Source organism: Hemibagrus wyckioides, linkage group LG25, assembly GCF_019097595.1.
Source record: "Hemibagrus wyckioides isolate EC202008001 linkage group LG25, SWU_Hwy_1.0, whole genome shotgun sequence".
Classification (NCBI taxonomy): Eukaryota; Metazoa; Chordata; class Actinopteri; order Siluriformes; family Bagridae; genus Hemibagrus; species Hemibagrus wyckioides.
In genome coordinates this window covers 16635317-16653381 of record NC_080734.1, presented here as the reverse complement: position 1 = coordinate 16653381, position 18065 = coordinate 16635317, and the positions used below count along the sequence as shown (strand labels likewise).

Below are 18065 nucleotides of genomic sequence, written 5' to 3'. Positions count from 1 at the left end.
AGTTTAAACCCAGCTCAGTATTTCATACATCAAACTACACCGAACAGAAATTTGCTTGGGGATTTGACTTCGGCCTAAAATAAACTGAATCTTTCAGGTACTGAAACACTGCACTGTTTCTCACCGCTCAATTTCAGGAGCTGTGAGTCTTTCTCTGTTCTTAACCCTTGGTATCATTTGGTGACTAAAAGAGAGAAATATTCAGGATAGAAGACTGAGCTGCATGTTATTTTAAGGTCTCTCTTACATCTGTGTTAAGGAACGGCAACGTTGAGCGCTTGGTTAGGGAAGATGCTTCACGAAAGAGAAAGATGGAAAACGGGACGCCTAAAATACTCGAGCACTATCATGCCGGAAAAGTCTTAGAGGAAGTAGAAGTGCACGATTACTTATTTTCAGCGTAGTTGTGTCTCATTTTAAAACAAGGGTTGATTCAGAGGCGTTTGCACTCGGGCATCGTTCTGTAAAAACGAGTCCCAGCCTAATTCCATACTCGAACCTTGGCAGCTCAGACAGCTACTAGGTCCCAAGTTGTCAATTTCCAATTGTTAATCTAACAGCGACTGAAGTGAATAGATGAGTCAGATCTGAGTCGATGCGTTGTCTGTCGCAAAACTCGCTGTGACGCGTTACACATGCTAAGAACAGACGCACCGTTAATGTCACTGGTTTCTTTGTAACTAGAGGATTCTCTGTGCCCTTGACACTTAAACATGTTCACAGTTTGCTACTAAACAGCAGTTATTTCTGCCCAGGATGTAGTGTGGGGCAGTGCAGATGTTCAGGCATGTAAGGAGATCACGCTGCAGATGAGCTGTCAGAATCGAACAAACCTACATTGTATTAAAATTTGGAGAGATAGTCTCAAGGAATTGTGAGTGACCTGGGTCGAATCCTTGAGGATACCTCTCTCCCGTGTTAATCTCAGCTACACTAGCCAATCACAGCCGTCTGTGAACTCATGTACGTGTAAGGATGCTGATAGAGCGTTCCTCTCATTGTGTTACTCCACATCTGTTCAAACAGATGCAGCTGGCTGACTTCAGTTTAATTCTATTTCAGTTTAGTTTTATTAAATATAGGACTTTTAACATTGGATATGGTCACAAAGCAGTTTTAAAGAAACTATTAGTTTAAAATGTATCTCTAAAGAGCAAGTCAGAGGTGACGGCAGTGAGGAAGAAACCTTGAGAGGAACTAGACTCAAAACCCACCCTCATGTACGTGAGACAGATTTGAGTGATTATAAACCATTTCCCTCTGTAACTGTGTACTATATGCTTAGAAAGTGCTACCTAGGTGGTTCAATCTAGTTACAGCTTGAAGTCATCAGATGTTCACTGAGTGCAAAACTGTTCATATATCAGTTGCAGTCCAGATCCATCTCCATGGACTCTTCACGCTGTACTTGTGGATCCATCCCCAGCAGCAGCGAGCGTCCTCCTGACCTCACATGTATCGGAGGAAGTCTTCCCTCTCCTCGGTTATTAGTTCTCGGTTATTATCATGTGGAGAACCACCTGGTTGGTGGGAAGGACCTGGCTAAGACTATATTTAAACATGGGTGGGTAAACCTGACATGGCACAGGTACACATTACCCAGGACAAATCATTAGATATTAATTAATTATAGATATAACCAGCTGTAACCCATAATCAAACTCCATCTAATTTGGTATGCAGTACTGATTACCAAAAAGGTCTGACATCTTAACAAACTTACAGAAGCCAGAAACCCTCTACATATCAGAAGATGTCTGTAATTAGCTCTGAAACCTTAAGTGCAGGTTAGTGTGAAAACTCTGTCCGAAACCAAGAGAAACATGAACTCGTCTGATAAATTGTAAATGATGCATTGGCCTAGAGCGCTGTAGATTTATCAGACCCGGATGTATTCTGCATGAGGACGCACCACTGAACCCTCCTGTGCCCCTCATCTGGTTTGTGACCCAGCAGCTGCACAGGAGTATAACAGTGTGGCATAAACACTCGCAGCATGTTTATCTGAGAGTGTCTGAAGAATCACATACTGCTCTTAATTCTGCTGGAAATTAGTCACAAGAACAACTGAGGAAAGGTGGAGACTCTGTAATTGTCACTTATTAGTAGTTGGATTACGGTGGATTGTGTTGCTGCGTTTATCCAGTGAAGTCCACTAGTTTATCAAGTATTCATCTCTGAATTGAATTCAAACCTCACATGATCTTTATTTATGGAGTGATGAGAAGATGGATAGTTTAAATGTTATAAATCACACACTCTTCTCGTCTGCTCAAAGGTACACTTTGTTTTGCTGGTGTGGCCTCACTGCCCAACCTCCCACCTCTCCAACATGAGCAGACATTCCAGGAGCTCCATACAGCTTGCACTTCTCTCCCTGTCGTATCTGTAAGAGTTAATTGTTCCCTGATCCTCCGTTCGGTCCTAATACGGACGCGAGAAAGAAAAGCCGATTCAGGCAGAATCGCAAAGCCTGCAGTTATGGCATTGTGCTGCTCTGGCACAAATCTCTGCTGGCTCTGACTGAAGGCCTCCACTTTCTGTCTGCGAGCACACGTTTCTTACTATCACTGTGCCTGTTTACTTCAGACCTTCATTATATCACATGGGTCATGTGTGAAGCATGTGGTTATCTGCTCTGTCCTTCATTCAGCCCTCTCACCCGTGGTGGCCTTGTAAAATCAGACTGCATGTACAAATTCTCAGGAACAAACCTGACTAGAGCTTAACAAATAAGTTTGACTTTTCTCAGAAGTTGGAACTCGGAAAGACGTCATTTTCAGCCTCCGTGCATTCCTGCTACATAACAATGGACGCCTCTATGTTTGCTTTTTTTTAGCAAGAAGCTAGCTTTCTTTGATGACTCATGTATATTCTCCTTCTCAAAACAGAGAACGGTGTAGTCAGTGTTGCTTTTAGGAATATGTCAGAATATTGATTCGGTCATTCAATATACGATGTCAATTTCTCGCCTACCCTGCCAGAAGGCCCGGATTCGGGTCCCAGCCAGTGCCCAAACCCCGGTCCCAAGCCCGGATAAAAATGGGAGGGTTGCGTCAGGAAGGGCATCCGGCGTAAAACCTGTGCCAAGTTGTTATGCGGACCGGTTGGTCCACCGTGGCGACCCCTCACACAAGTAGGGAGCAGCCGAAAGATCAACAACAACATTGATTCTGTCACTCATGGTAAGAAGGTGCGAACGTGTTTACTGCTGATTCCGTGAGCACCCGTGTTAATTAGACGTCACTTGCTGAACTCGGGGGGGGGGGGGATTCTGAGATTCTGATTCTGATCTCCTTCTCTTTCCTAGTTATGGAGATATGTTTTCACTCACCTGATATTTCTCACCTCTTTGCCAGGATTTCTTCAACTAACTTGTATATAACATGGCTGTTTTTTTTTTGCCTGTAAGCGAAAAGAAAGTGGCGCTAACGCTAGTCTTTACAGCTACGTTACATTTACGTTACAGCTGGAACACTATCAGAACAATCAGATTCAAGAATGCAGCCTAGAAAGACCAAAACTCGGCAACTGCTCAGAGAAAAAATTAAAGGCAAACATCGAAGGCTTTCAGTAGATGGGACCACAGTTTACTTTTAATTTCCGAGGCTGATAAAAATTATCTGAAGGAAATGCAGTGTCACTTTGGGTGAAAACATGGAAAATAAAGGTTCAACAATGGTTCACGAGGCAGTTTGCAGAAATGTCGCATGCTTTCTATTTTATAAATGAACAGCTAGTGAGGGATATGATTTGTGACTATTAAGTGACGAGGCTCTGCAAGTTTGCACTGAAAGGCTTTTTATTTTCATGTTGGCAGAAGTACTCATGGATTCTTATGGATTATTATTCTTATGGTTATGGATTCTTGAGGGTTACTCTCTCAGCTCTGTGGGGTTGTCCAGAGGTTTGTTAAAAAGCCTGTATTTCCTGCTGCATTACATAACTTTTCAAGGGCTGGCTCAGTTCGTTGGCATATAGGCAGGGTTCGGTTGTGACAGTATACAAGCAACTGCATTGCATACTCGCATTCAGCCATTGTAATGGGTTTGAAGAATTTGCATATAATCTATATTATATATTTATTGTTTAGAGCCTGTGCCAATCTCGGGCATCAAGGCAGGATACACCTTGGATGGAGTGCCAACCCATCGCACACACACACACTCACTCATTCAATCGCACACTACGGGCAATTTAGAGACTCCAATCAGCCTAGAAGCATGTCTTTGGACTGTGGGAGGAAACCGGAGGAAACCCACCAAGCACGGGGAGAACATGCAAACTCCACACACACACACAGTGAGCGGGAGCGAACTCGAACCCAGGACGCTGGAGGTGTGAGGCAAACGTGCTAACCATTAAGCCACCTCAGATTATAGTTACTTGATAACATTTTTTTGGAATGTTATTATTAGTTTTTAAAAAACTCACAAAAAGGTAGAAATGAAAGGGTGTGTGTTGCCTACTATGTGAACCAGTGCAGAAGGGGTTAACCTGTGCATGCTGCTTTGCTTTGAACCATTCACTAACAGAGAGATCTGTCACTTGTTTACTCGAAACTTCGACGCCAGCTGAACTTGACACACACACTGATGGGACTTTTTAACATGGACACGCAATAAGGCGAAGATTATCTAACACACACACAACTTCTAACTGTGCGGTTAAACCGCATACTCTTTGTAAGTCGTGGATCTGCACACATTATTATATTATGATTCTGTTTAAGAGAGTGTAGCTGAGTATTCAGCCATGGATACGTGATTTCCGTGTTCGGCCCACCCCTGCGTATCGAGTGAATATCAAATAGTGGTCAGTGGTGTGTGTGTGTGTGTGGTTAGTTATGCTGATTTTATTTATTTGTGTGTGAATTCATAACTGGACTTTCATTCTGAGCTTCACATTCACTGTGTCTTCTTACTTGCTTATAGATGCGATTTATTTGATAGAAACGTGTTTATGAACAATTTTCTATAGCTCTTGCATCTCCATGCTCAGCCCTTGCACACACTTCACACACACTTCAGTTTCTCTTCACACTCATGGATGTGTCAGTTTTGACACACAGGACTTGAGTTTTTACTGCCACCAGGTTCAGCTCCTTCTCTACTTCTCTTTTTCTTTCTCTCTCTCTCTCTCTCTCTCGTTCATCTTTACTTTTCGCTCGTGTCTAAAAGTATTCCACTGGCGCACATAGAGACCGGCGGGCCAAGGCTGGTGTGATTGATTTAGAGAAAACGGAAAGCAGAAACTTGTGTTTTCCATCTGCTGTGTCTGCCTGTGGTACGTTACAGTAGAAAGAAGAGGTCAAGAGTAATAATAAGTGTACACAAAGACACTGATGGTTTAATTTCAGTTTCACATTTTGCCAAACATGATGTTATTGTAGAAAATGATGTCACAGTACCCTTATCTGTGAATATCCTTATGGGAACATCTGTACATTTGTGCCGTTATCTAATCAGCCAATCATGTGGCAGCACTGCAATGCAGATCCAGGTCAAGAGCTTCAGTTAATGTTCATATCAAACATTGGAACGAAATTGATTAACAAGTAATGCAACCATGCCACAGTTACATACACATACCAGGCATAACATTATGACCACCTGCCTAATATTGTGTTGGTCCCCTTTTCCTGCCAGAACAGCTCTGACCCATCATGCACTGTGTATTCTGACACCTTTCTATCAGAACCAGCATTAACTTCTTGAGCGATTTGAGCAACAGTAGCTCGTCTGTTGGATCGGATCACACGGGCCAGCCTTCTCTCCTCACGTGCATCAATGAGCCTTGGCCGCCCATGACCCTGTCACAGTTTCACCACTGTTCCTTCCTTGGACCACTTTTAATAGACCACTGCAGACCGGGAACACCCCACAAGAGCTGCAGTTTTGGAGATCCAGTGGTCTAGCCACCACAATTTGGCCCTTGTCAAACTCACTCAAATCCTTATGCTTGCCCATTTTTCCTGCTTCTAACACATCAACTTTGAGGAGAAAATGTTCACTTGCTGCCTAATATATCCCACCCAGTAACAGGTACCATGATGAGGAGATCATCAGTCTTATTCACTTCACCTCTCACTGCTCACGATGTTATGTCTGATCAGTGTATATAGTTAGTGTACAAGTTAGGAGGATGACCTATTGCACATGGTCTTATAAGCCTATTCAAGAATAATAAGGAAGGATTGTGATTGCTTTTTTGGGAAAATAATTGCATGCAATTCTGTACACAACCAAATTTTATCAAAAGGCATCAACTTCTGTACTGGGGTGTGAGAGGCTGGTGCATGGTGATGGAGTGTTCAAAAATCAGACAGACATTAAGAGATAAACTAAAGATGTTGCATGGTAGTAGATGGAAATAAGACAAGTCATTAATTTCTGATGCTTGTACGACACAACACAGCCAAATCAGGACAAATGCAGATGATTGTGTCATTGACTTATCAAATAAAACTCTCAGTAATTTCAGCTCTTTCGCACTCCCACTGGGTTCAGAGCGTTCTTTCATATGATACTAAACACTACAAAAGTCCCCTAACCTTCTAAAGGATGTACCGTTGATGGTGAGCTTGCAGTACGTGTCTTTACCCTGAAATGTCCCATCTGATCAGGCCAGGTAGAGCCGGATATTTTTACCCATCAGTCCTAATCACCAGGTGGCATTTATTTATAATGACATGGCACTGCAGGTTGTTTGCTGATCCTGCTTTCACCTCACTGAGCTGTGAGGCTATAGTTAGTCTTCGTGTAAACATGCTAGGCTGCTGGTTACGCATGCAGAGTGATGAAACCGAGGCCCACGTAGCAGAAGCGCAAAACTGCACGGCTTTGTTATGGACTAGAGTAGGAAGGAGAGGAACGATGCAGGGCGATGGCATTGGATTAGATTTGTACATGCTGCAAGATGAGTTTGTCTCTCTGGAATTTGTGAAGTCCTGTCACTACGTGCTTTAGATGTGGCAGCGATAAGTATGTTTGTTTGTTGTTTTGCTCTTCTGTGTTTTCCTACAGCTCAGTTAGAAGATCAAATTACAGACCAGGTTGTTATTATTAAATTGGCTAATTTAATTATTATCCCAGTCTCTCAGGCATTCTAACCAGTTCATCACACTATCAAATGGTTCTGACACGCATGAAGCCAGCCTGCTGTATCTCTTCCATCTATCTTCTATCCTCTTCCACATACACCAGTTCACAGATGCCTGTGATTGGCTCGTTTAACTGTTATTGACAGGACCGAGAGCGCCATCCTTCCCACCCAGAGAGCATGGCAGATTTTCCGTCGTCTGGTTTTGCACTCGTGATCTAAAGAAGGACCGAGCGACAGCTTTTCTGTTGAGGCACTCCGTCTGAATGACTAGTAGAAATAACCCCAGGTTATAAATAACCCCCATTGTCCCTTTTGTAGAGAGGGCTGCTTCTGTATCCAATAGCAACAGCTGAAATCCTGTCCTGCATTCTCGTAGCACTTCAGAATAGTGGTCGGCATGGAAACCCAAAAGGACCGATGAGTCCGAGGCCGTGTTATTCCTCCATCTTGGTGTAAAGACAGACTTCTTCAGCAGTCCAGTGTGCTGCTTTAAGCATTGCCTGATTAGGAAGTCGGATAAGCATTCAACCTCTGATGGTGTTCGTTGCCAGGTTCCTTGTGCTCTTTGACTCTTTAACTGGCTCATCCCACTGAGATTGGGGTCTGAAGGAGTTTAAAGCATTTCCCCGCACACCTTTGAGCCTTAGAGGTCAGCTCTGTTATAGACCTCAACTTTTTAAAGTCTGTAAAAACCACGTTTTTCTTAAACCGCTTTCACACCCACATTCAGAGTAGTGCTCCAATTATTCCTTCATTCATCTTCAGTAACCTCTTTGTCCTGGTCAGGGTCACAGTGGATCTGGCAACCCTAGGCATAAGACAGGAATACTCCCTGAATGAGCACTGTGCACACACACTCTGACACACTTCTTCACACCTAATGGCAGTTCAGCATAGCCCAAGACACCTAGGAATGTAGGAAGAAACAGAAACGGAAAAACACTGTACCCTAGTTTAGGACTGGCCTGGGGAGTGAGACGACAAAGCAACAGTTAAAGATCGTGAAAGAGCGCTGTCCATAGATGAACTTCTACTCTATGTACTCTGATATTCCTGTGGTTATAACAGCACTGTGGTTTGTTAAATGTGGTGTGTGGTGCTCTTAGTATGACTTGGAAGTCTTATGGAAGCATAACATCGTGCATCATGTACAGTTCTGCTTCATGTACAGCACTATTTTGCTGTTCTTTGCCAGATACTCTTAATTTAATTATTTGTATCAGTACTTCATACTGAAATCCAGTATGATGGACAAAACATGGACAAATACTAGATATTGTGCTGTCCACTCCCTTGTTTTGGTGCCTAAACTATTTATTGTAGTATATTGTGAGATTGCTTACTGTTTAAATGCATTAATATGAAAATTACGACTTAAAATCTCCAGTTCGATGATACTCAAGTGTCATCTATTTAATAGCAGCAGATTTGCACCCGTGAACATCGTGAAAGTTCTATCTGAAATCCTGCCAACACTGTAGTTGTGTATCTGGATGTACTGTGCACCAGAGATGCGAGGGGTTCGGTAGAATGGCCATTCATTTGCTTCGTCACACAGGATTAAGCTTTTTTTTTTTTCTCTCTATCCGCTTGACAGCGTCGGTACGTTTTCATTTTCCTCCAGCTCGAGCTCAGGCCTACTTTCCAACACGAGGTTTGGTTTGTTGCGTCACTCTGCCTGCCTGTTCCTCTGTTTGTCTCCCAGCCACGTGGCTCAGTACACACTCCAGTACAGCTCCCGGTCTCAGTCACACACACTGACAATACAGTGGAGTTAAATCAATAGTCATGTACAGCTGGTATACATATTTAACCAATGTTATTTTATATATAATGCCCACTGGAGCATCTTCCTGTTTTTACTCTTGTGTGGTTATATGAGAGCTCATTTCCTCTCTCTTTTAAAGAGCGTGCTGCTGACAGGAATTCAGTAGAACTTCATCGTGTTTCAAGAATGTGTCTGTGGTAGGATTTTATAATGACCTGCCAACCGAGCAAGTGTGGTGTGCTTTACTCTTCCTTTCTGTTCCCATCCATGACTGACCTACAAGGTGAATAATGATTAAAATATCTCTCTACAGCTCCCAGACCAAATTTAGCAGTATTTTACTTATTCATGCTCGGGCATGTCTTCTACTTATTCATTAGCTTCTGTTGGCATATTCGCTTACTCTTTGTCTCTCAGCAGTAAAGGAGGCTTCTGTGCTATAAATTTCTCTCAGGCCACGTCCACACTTGTTAGTGACATTTCAAAGAGCCGATAATAAGCGGACAGCCGGAAACGCGTATTTAACACCTGCGTCTCTCGTGACTAATCGGATTTCATTTAACTTTTCCGTCGGAAGAAGAGCGTCATCGCGTTTACTACGTCAATCTTCATGCAGAACTTTCCCACGAAACAATTCTAAGTGAAAACAATTTAGGGATGATGAAGAAGCTGATGTGCGCTTGGCAAAAATCTGAGCATCCAGCGCAAGTCCCCCGAACTAGATGCTACAGAGGGTCAGGTGATTTTCATCCAGAACACTTGCAGCCTTTCATTCCACTCTTATGGCTTAATTGAATAATTAACCAGAGGTAGCGAGTTCTGCCACAGGATATGCTGCATCACAAGACCCTGACCACAAGCCTCCTTCCAAATGCCAAACACTAAATTTAGATTATTTCTAAAAAGTGAAACTGGCCTGCAGGCGGGAAGTGTCTTCTCTTAGACTGTAGTTTTTTTGTTTTAGGAAGCAAATACGATTCTAACATGTTGTCATTTCCGTTGTACCAGCTAAAACCGTGTATTTTTATGGTTCCACATTGTCTAATGATGTAGTAATAATAACTAAAGAATCATTTTATACAGTGAAGAGGTTTGGTTAATATTTATGGGCGGAGTCTACTGTGTAAGTTTTCCACCACAAGAAAGTCTTCACTTCTTTATAAAATGTTGTACATTTTTCTAAAGCACCATCACATTCAGGTTTATGTTGCATTCTGTTCATGGATTGCACTCGTCTGTCTGTCTGGGTCGGGTTGTGGGTTTGACACGGCGAACAAAGGAAAAGCTAACAGGAATTATCGGAGGGATTTTGCTGTGTGTGTCCCGGCCTTCCTGAACCCATTCAGACGGACAGAGACGCAGGATAAACCCTGGCGCCAAACACGAGATCTGCCACATCAAATAGAAAACAGGCTAATTGATCTCGATGGTTTATTGTGTATCCCTCCATCATCTATTCTCTGTCCCGCCACCTGTGTTCGGATCTGGACTCCACCCAGTTAACTGGCCTTCAGGGGTTGACCCCTTTTTGAATGATTGATGCCATCAGTAATTAAGAGTTTGGAGCCTTTGTAAAATGTACTGTTTACATAAATAAAGGTGTAAAAGTGTGCGTCAGTTGTTCAATGTTGAATAAGATTGTAACTTTAAACGTCTGCAAATATAGAAGGGTGACGTTGCCACTTAACAATGATGTTTGATTAGATCGTTTTACGTTGGTACAGGAGTTTTATTCAGTCACATCTTGGGGTGGTGGTGATGGGTGCGGGGTGGTCTGTCTGTCTGTCTGTCTATCATTTGTTGAATGTTCTGAGAATCAGATTGAAACGAATCATGAGTCAGATAAAACTGTGAGCAGAGTGTATGATCACGCCCCTCCTGACAAAGTGATTTCATAGTTCTCTGTCAAAGTTCAGTTTGTTGAGGATCGTGGAATTTGACGAGGTTGTAAACTGGCCTGACTGGTGTAGTGTTGCAGGAGTAACCCATGCTGTGCCTTTAGCCTGGTTTCATTAAAGCCCTTCTTCTAACCCCAGAGTTACAGGAGCGCTCTCATGCTTTCCTCGAAGCACAGAAGTTTTATTCACAATCCTGTCTGCCTCTTTCCCCTCTGACATTTTCCGCTGGTCCAGGAAACCAGCTCACATCCCTCCCTCATTTGAGAAGTGAATCTGATGTTGCGTAATCAGATGTGAGCGTTTCCTAACACGTGAACTTGGACTTGTTTGTACAGGAGGAAGGTTTGTAGCTTTTGCCCCCAGGCTGGGTTCTTCTCAATAGACCAGGATCTACTGGGGTAAAGTTTGCTGCACTGAGAACAATGAGTAGGCAAATAGCACTGGGTGATGTATAATATCTGAGATGTATTGTGGTAAATTAGGGGATATTATGCTTGTTGTTTTGCTGGTTATGGCAGATGAAATTACACAAGATTGTTATTTTTTTCCCCTCTTCCTCTTCCTCTCCAATATTTATATTGAAATATTAAAATTTTTTAGAGATGGAAAACTGAAGGACTTTTTATGCGTCATAATTAAATCTAAACCAAGAGTGACTTGAGAGGCCATACAGCATCATACAGCCACCAATGGACACGCTGTACGTTTTCCATCTCTGGCTGATGAACTTGAACAAACTTTTACCAGATTCTTTACAGATACATTTCAGTGTCTACAGATCAGCATACGCACCTCATCATCCAGATACCAGCAGATGTTCAATTACAGTAGCCAACAGCAGAACTGACTGAATGAAAGAAGTGATTTATTATTATTATTTAAATACAAGATACAACGATCAGGCATAACATTCTGAGCACCTGCCTAATATTGTGTTGGTCCCCCTTTTGCTGTTTGACCGTCTGTTGGATCGGATCACACTGGCCAGCCTTCGCTCCCCACGTGCATCAATGAGCCTTGACCGCCCAGGACCCTGTCGCCGGTTCGCCACTGTTCCTTCCTTGGACCACTTTTGATAGACGCAGACCGGGAACACCCCACAAGAGCTGCATTTTTGGAGATGCTCTGATCCAGTGGTCTAGCCATCACAATTTGGCCCTTCGTCAAACTCTCTCAAATCCTTAAGCTTGTCCATTTTTCTTGCTTCTAACACATCAACATTGAGGAAAAAAATGTTCACTTGCTGCCTAATATATCCCACCCACTAACAGGAGCCATGATGAGGAGATCATCAGTCTGATTCACTTCACCTGTCACTGCTCATAAAGTTATGCCTGATAGGTGTATATTCATTTTTCATTAACATGGAAGGAGAGCTGGATGGGTGGGACCGGTCAGTCTGTAGGCTGTTAATGAAGCCTGGTGTAATGATGTAGCTTTTATGTGTTGCTTAGAACTGGTGTTTCATGTGTTACACATTTAAATAAATCGAACCTTCAATCAATGAACATGTTTGTGTCTTTCAGCATAAATCTTAAACGCAGTTTTTCAGTCTTTTTACCTTTGGGCAATTGATCAGACTTGAAAATGACAGAATTGTGCAAAAGACAAACACAATACAGGAATGTGTGCAGTTTTCAGAAAGTAGTGTTTTTCCCACTATACAGTGCCTCACGTATTCACCTGTTTTTTGTACTTGCACAATTTGTTAGAATGATTGACATATATTTTTAAAAATATAATATCTTTGTGCATGGTGTTCTTTAGTCGTTACTTTGTCAAAGGAAATGCTTCACACAGTGACATTTACTGTTACTGTTTCTTCACATGCCTGCTGATCCAGACTGTCCGGTTCTGTAAGTCCATCTGCAGAAATAACTCTTACTAAAATCTCATGGCTCTTACTTGCATCAGAGGTTCGATCACAGCGAGCGTCATACACTGTGTAATAGAGGTGTGTCAGACTCTAATCCCGCTCCGGGCCTCATCTGTAATTCTGTGAAACCCCGAAGGGTTGAAACTTGAAACCTGTGTAAATAAAGAAGAACTAACCAAAACACGAAGTATGTGGGGAAAAAAAAGGTGTCTCCTATTGTCAATTAACATGTTCATTGGAAGTGAATAGTTGAGTGTTTAAACATTTCAGCAGAAGTGTGTTTCATAGCAGCGTTTTTAACATGGAAGGATTTTATTTGACAGACCGTGCTATAAATTAAATAATAAACTAGTCTTCACGTCTTGTCACCTGCTGCTGTTTGACTTCCACCTGAAATGCATGTGACTCTTACCAGTTTAACTGTACAGATGAGAAACCAGTCTCTCAACTTCCCTCCAAAATGAAATTTTTGCTTTAATTTCAATTCAATTTAGTTCAATTTATTATGTATAGCACCTTTTACAATGAACATTGTCTCAAAACAGCTTTACAAAAGAAGAGAAACGGAGAAAGGGGAGGAAAATAAAAAATAACTAGAAATAAAAATAAATTATTAAACTATTTTAATTTATTTTATCCCTACTGAGCAAGCCTGTGGTGACGGTGGCAAGGGAAAAACTCCCTGGGATGATCTGAGGAAGAAACCTCGAGAGGAACCAGGGGTGTGTGTGTGTGTGTGTGTGTGTGTGTGTGTGTGCGCATGCTGTACAGTTGTGGGTGCTACTCTCCAGATCTGCTGCTGTGACAAACGTACTGCAGTTTCACTGTCACTGTTTCAAAGTGCATGCATGAAACACGACCGTGGGCCTGGTCACTCACGTGTTAAAGATGTTTTGTAAGCCGTTTGTAAACTGAAAACATCAGTTACTGGTGGGTGAGAAGACAAAAAGTTTTAGATGGTGGTAGTTTAAGAACATTCTCTATTACATGATACTGGACTGGACAATCCATGGGTTTGGTAAACAGCTGAGAAATTGTGTTTTTAAAAATAAAGTATTCAATCTGAAAAGGCAAAGTCATTTTATTTAAACACATAATAAATGATAGATTTTTTAATGTTTAGGATTCACAGAACTTGAACCACAAATCAGCTTTATTTATTTATTTATTTATTTATTTATTTATTTATTTATTTTTCCTCTCCACTCTCATGTTCACTTTTAGCCCGGTTTTGCTCACATTAAAACGCTGTAAATAAATAAAAATTTAGTTCATGGTCGTTTCTGAGAATGGACGAGTGCTGTGTTTTCCTTTTGTAATGAACTCTCATGAGATTTTCAGCTGGCCGTTACTTCTGGCCTTATCTAATCCACCTCCCCCACGTTAGCTTCCTGTCAGATGCCTCGGAGTTCAGTAACCGTAAATACATTTCCAAAAGCATTACCTCACTTGGCTCTGCAAGAGATTAAAAAAAAAAGATATCTGATATTGTGACACGTCTAAAAGCAGCCTTTCAAACTCCTTTTCATACCCGTCCATCTTGGAAAAAGCATTATCTGTGTTCATGTTCAGTTTCCTCATGTTTCTTGTCAGTAGGTTTTTACGCTATGTGTTTCTGCTGATGGACGGTTTTCCCCCCGAGGTTGTTTTTCCTTTTTCTTTCCTCCTTCCTGCTTTTTCCATTTTTTTTTTCAGGACAGCAACTTCCCACTTCATAAAAATGTTTTTAAAATATTATTTTTTTTCTACATGGGTTATTTGGGCAGATTGGGTAGTTTTAGCTGGCGGTTTATATTTTTCTACGCCCGAGCTCGGGTTATGAGTCTCGCATTTCTCCTAGTAGTTAAGTCATCACTGCAAGCAGCCATGCATCCTCGCCTGCCTTTTGTCCAGGGACAACACATGACATCTAAAAATGGAGATCAGTTTTAGTGTTTAATGCTTAGCATACCACAAGCACCAAACTTGATGGCCTTCTCCCTGCTTGAGTTATTTCAAGGATTCCACAGTAAACATTTGTATTACCGGGCAGAAGCAAAAGTGAGCAGAGCATCTATACAGGAGGCTCCTGATATAGGCTGCGGTGCTGACAGCATGCTAACGTTTGCCTGCATCTGTTCAGGCCAGAATTGAAGGCGAAGCTCTCGAGTAACTGAGTGTGTATCGATTGCAGTCAGCTGTTCTTCACACTCGTATGATGTTTTACTAAAAGAAGTAAGAGCATGGTAAAGGAATGGCGTATCAATCCTCAGATCGCGTATAGACATGCCAGAGAGAAATAAGGCGGGAGCGGCTACGTGCGGTGTGCACGTGACGCGCGGAATTGATCCAAGTGATTTGCATGGATATGTGTGACATAACTCTGCTTTCACAAGCAAATGATAGGGGCTGTGGAAGGGCGTGTGAGCTTTGCAGCTCTCCCCTACAGCACAGAAGAGGGTCGCAATCTCATTGGTGCCTATAGAAGTTAATATTTAGTAAATGCTTGCAAATCTGCAGTCCGAGGAAAGTGCATGTTTGTGTATTGAATACTACAACCTCTGTGGAGTCGGTGAACATTTAACGGAAACCATTAGGGTTTTTGTGAGTAATGGTGGTGTGAGATTTCATCTGAAGCTGAAAAACACATTAGACCTGTGTAAGCTAAGACAATTCAGTGTCCTCAAGATCAGTACTCTAAAGGTTAATGAGGTGGGTTTAAACCATTAAAGAATTTGAAGGAACTCCTTCAGCCCATCCCTGTATTCCTGCTCGTTCTCGTTCACAAAGCTCTGCCCCAGGATCTCTGGTGACCTATAGTATAGACCCCCTAAAATAAAACCCAAGCTTTCCTCTCTAAAAGTCAGGATTTTCCCACTTTCTTTTATCTTGTGGTCATGGCTTAAATAGAACTGTTGACTATTGCGTAATTCTGTCTTTCTTTATCAGCATTCAGGAGTCTCTTGGTTTTACAAAAACTTTCCACAACAGCTCATGAAATGGCTGTTGACTCAAGCTAAACCCAGTTAACCAGTGAATATATGGCACAGTGGTGGAGGGTGTGGACATATTTCAGAACGTATGGTCTGTTAAAGATCTGTCAGGCAATTGACTTTCCTCTGATAAACAATAATCCATCTGTAGTTTTTGTATTTTTGAAAGTCTAAACCTGAATAATGAGTCTAATGTTTGTGACCGTGTGTTGCAGGTCTCCCAGTCGTCATGTCCAATGTTCAGAACAGCCGTCTTCAGGCCCAGAACTCGCTGCACAGGACGGTAGCACGCACACGACACAGGAGAACGGGGCTAACAACAAGGTAACAGCTTTAACCAAGCAGCAAGCAAAAGCAAACACTACAGCTCTCTGCTAGAGACGGGAAAAATCAAGGTTCACGAGACAAGGTTCAGTAAACAGCTATCGCGGCCTGACTGATTTCTGTGTAACCCAAGTTACCAAACCTAATATTCAAAGACAAACCGTCCTGTTGCTGCTGTTTCAGCTCAACAACTTGAGAAGAAACGTGTTTGTTAATCCAAATAAAAGTAAGACTAAGAAATTCACAGAGCATTTTAGCACTAAAAGCAGGTCCCAAGCCTGGGAAAACTCGGGGGTATAGACTCGTAAATCACTAAGACCAAACATAAACAGTACTACACAGCTGCTGACTGACAGATAAGCTGCCCAGTGAAGTTCATGGGTATAACTTATTTACTGACCACAAGTTTTTAGAAAAAAAAAATAACGTGTCCAGTTGAAGTAGTATGTAGGAGCTGAAAGAGACGTGACCACCTCACCTGTAAAGAGGTAAACATCTCTACGCTACATGGATTGCACTTATAACTGCAAATATCCACAAGTGATGTTTAACATCAAACAGGAAATTCCGTCTCCAATATTTATAGTAGCAACATCACTTATAGCTCATTCATTCATCCTGAGTTACAGTAAAAGTTCTTGCTATGATGTGAATGAATCGGTTTTATGGACCAACTCTCATTAATGAACAGTTATTAGCTCTTGGGAGAACTCCATTAGTTTTTATTTGTATGTTATGAATACAGATTTTGTCTGAGTGTTGATTATTTTGAGTTGTTGTATGAGTTTTGAATTGTTTCTAGATATTCACTGAAATGTAGATCTACTAAGAGGACTAACTTTAACCAGGTTGATCAATAAAGCCCTTTACACGAGCGTTTTTTAGCATTAGTACCAACATGTTTTTCCATTACCAGTTGAAAGTACAGCTGCTTCACTGACTGGCTTGAGAGCATTTCCTTTTTGTTTTCCCTCTGTCTGTTTTTCATTTCAATCTTCCTGTCCTCTGGTCGAGTTCATTTGCTTGTCTCCGGTTGTGGTGGCGCTTCATCAGTCTAGTGTAGCATTTAATCACTTTGGCATGTGTCTGTCAACCAAGTTTTCTCTTCTTTCTCATCTTACTCTGTTTGCTCTGCTCAGTGGGGTTGTTCCAAGTGTTATTAAGGGCTGTGTTTGTTGATGAATCTTCTGTCATATACACTGATCAGGCATAATATTATGACCACCTGCCTAATAATGTGTTGGTCCCCTTTTTGCCGCCAAAACAGCCAACCCCTCATGCACTGTGTATTCTGACACCTTTCTATCAGAACCAGCATTAACTTCTTCGGCAATTTGAGCAACAGTATCTCGTCTGTTGGATCGGATCACACGGGCCAGCCTTCACTCCCCACGTGCATCAGTGAGCCTTGGCCGCCCATGACCCTGTCACCGGTTCACCACTGTTCCTTCCTTGAACCACTTTTGATAGATACTGACCACTGCAGACCGGGAACACCCCACAAGAGCTGCTCACCCAGTCGTCACAATTTGCCCCGGTCAAACTCACTCAAATCCTTACGCTTGTCCATTTTTCTGCTTCTAACACATCAACTTTGATAATAAAATGTTCACTTGCTGCCTAATATATCCCACCCACTAACAGGTGCCATGATGAGATCATCAGGGTTATTCACTTCACCTGTCACTGCTCATAATGTTATGTCTGATTGATTGGTGTATGGCCTTCAACAACAACAAAACACTTTTTAACCCTGCTTCCTCCCCATTTACCTGTTTGCCAGCTTACACCCACTAGCTAGTTTTTGCCCGGTCACTGGACAACTACCAACTAGTAGGAGCATCAGTTAGTGGCCTGAGGTCATGTGGCATGTTTGTAGGGTAAATAAAGCCTACGTGGCTGCTGTTTGCCTTTCTGCTTTTTATTTCTTTTGCCTCCTTGAACAAACACAGCCAAACAAAGCATAATTTATTCTGCTTAGATTTAAAGGATGTGCTTAAGGTACTAAAAGGTACTTTAGGTGTTTTCAGGAGTCTCATGCTGTTCCGGGTTTTGTGACGTGTTTATACTTAGGAGAGATCTGTATCGAGTCTGTGATGAGGATGGAAAAAGTTCAATGTGCT

At 42.0% G+C, this 18065-nt stretch overlaps 1 protein-coding gene across 8 annotated transcripts in view; it reads left to right on the top strand.

The window, feature by feature from the left end:
* The window catches only part of suco (SUN domain containing ossification factor), a 42765-nt gene that overhangs the window by 2170 nt on the left and 22530 nt on the right, over positions 1–18065 (top strand). For all 8 annotated transcript variants that reach the window (XM_058378722.1, XM_058378721.1, XM_058378720.1 and 5 more), the window contains exon 2: positions 15834–15942. In XM_058378722.1, coding sequence (XP_058234705.1) covers positions 15834–15942 — 109 coding nt within the window. The remainder of the gene's footprint in view (positions 1–15833; positions 15943–18065) is intronic.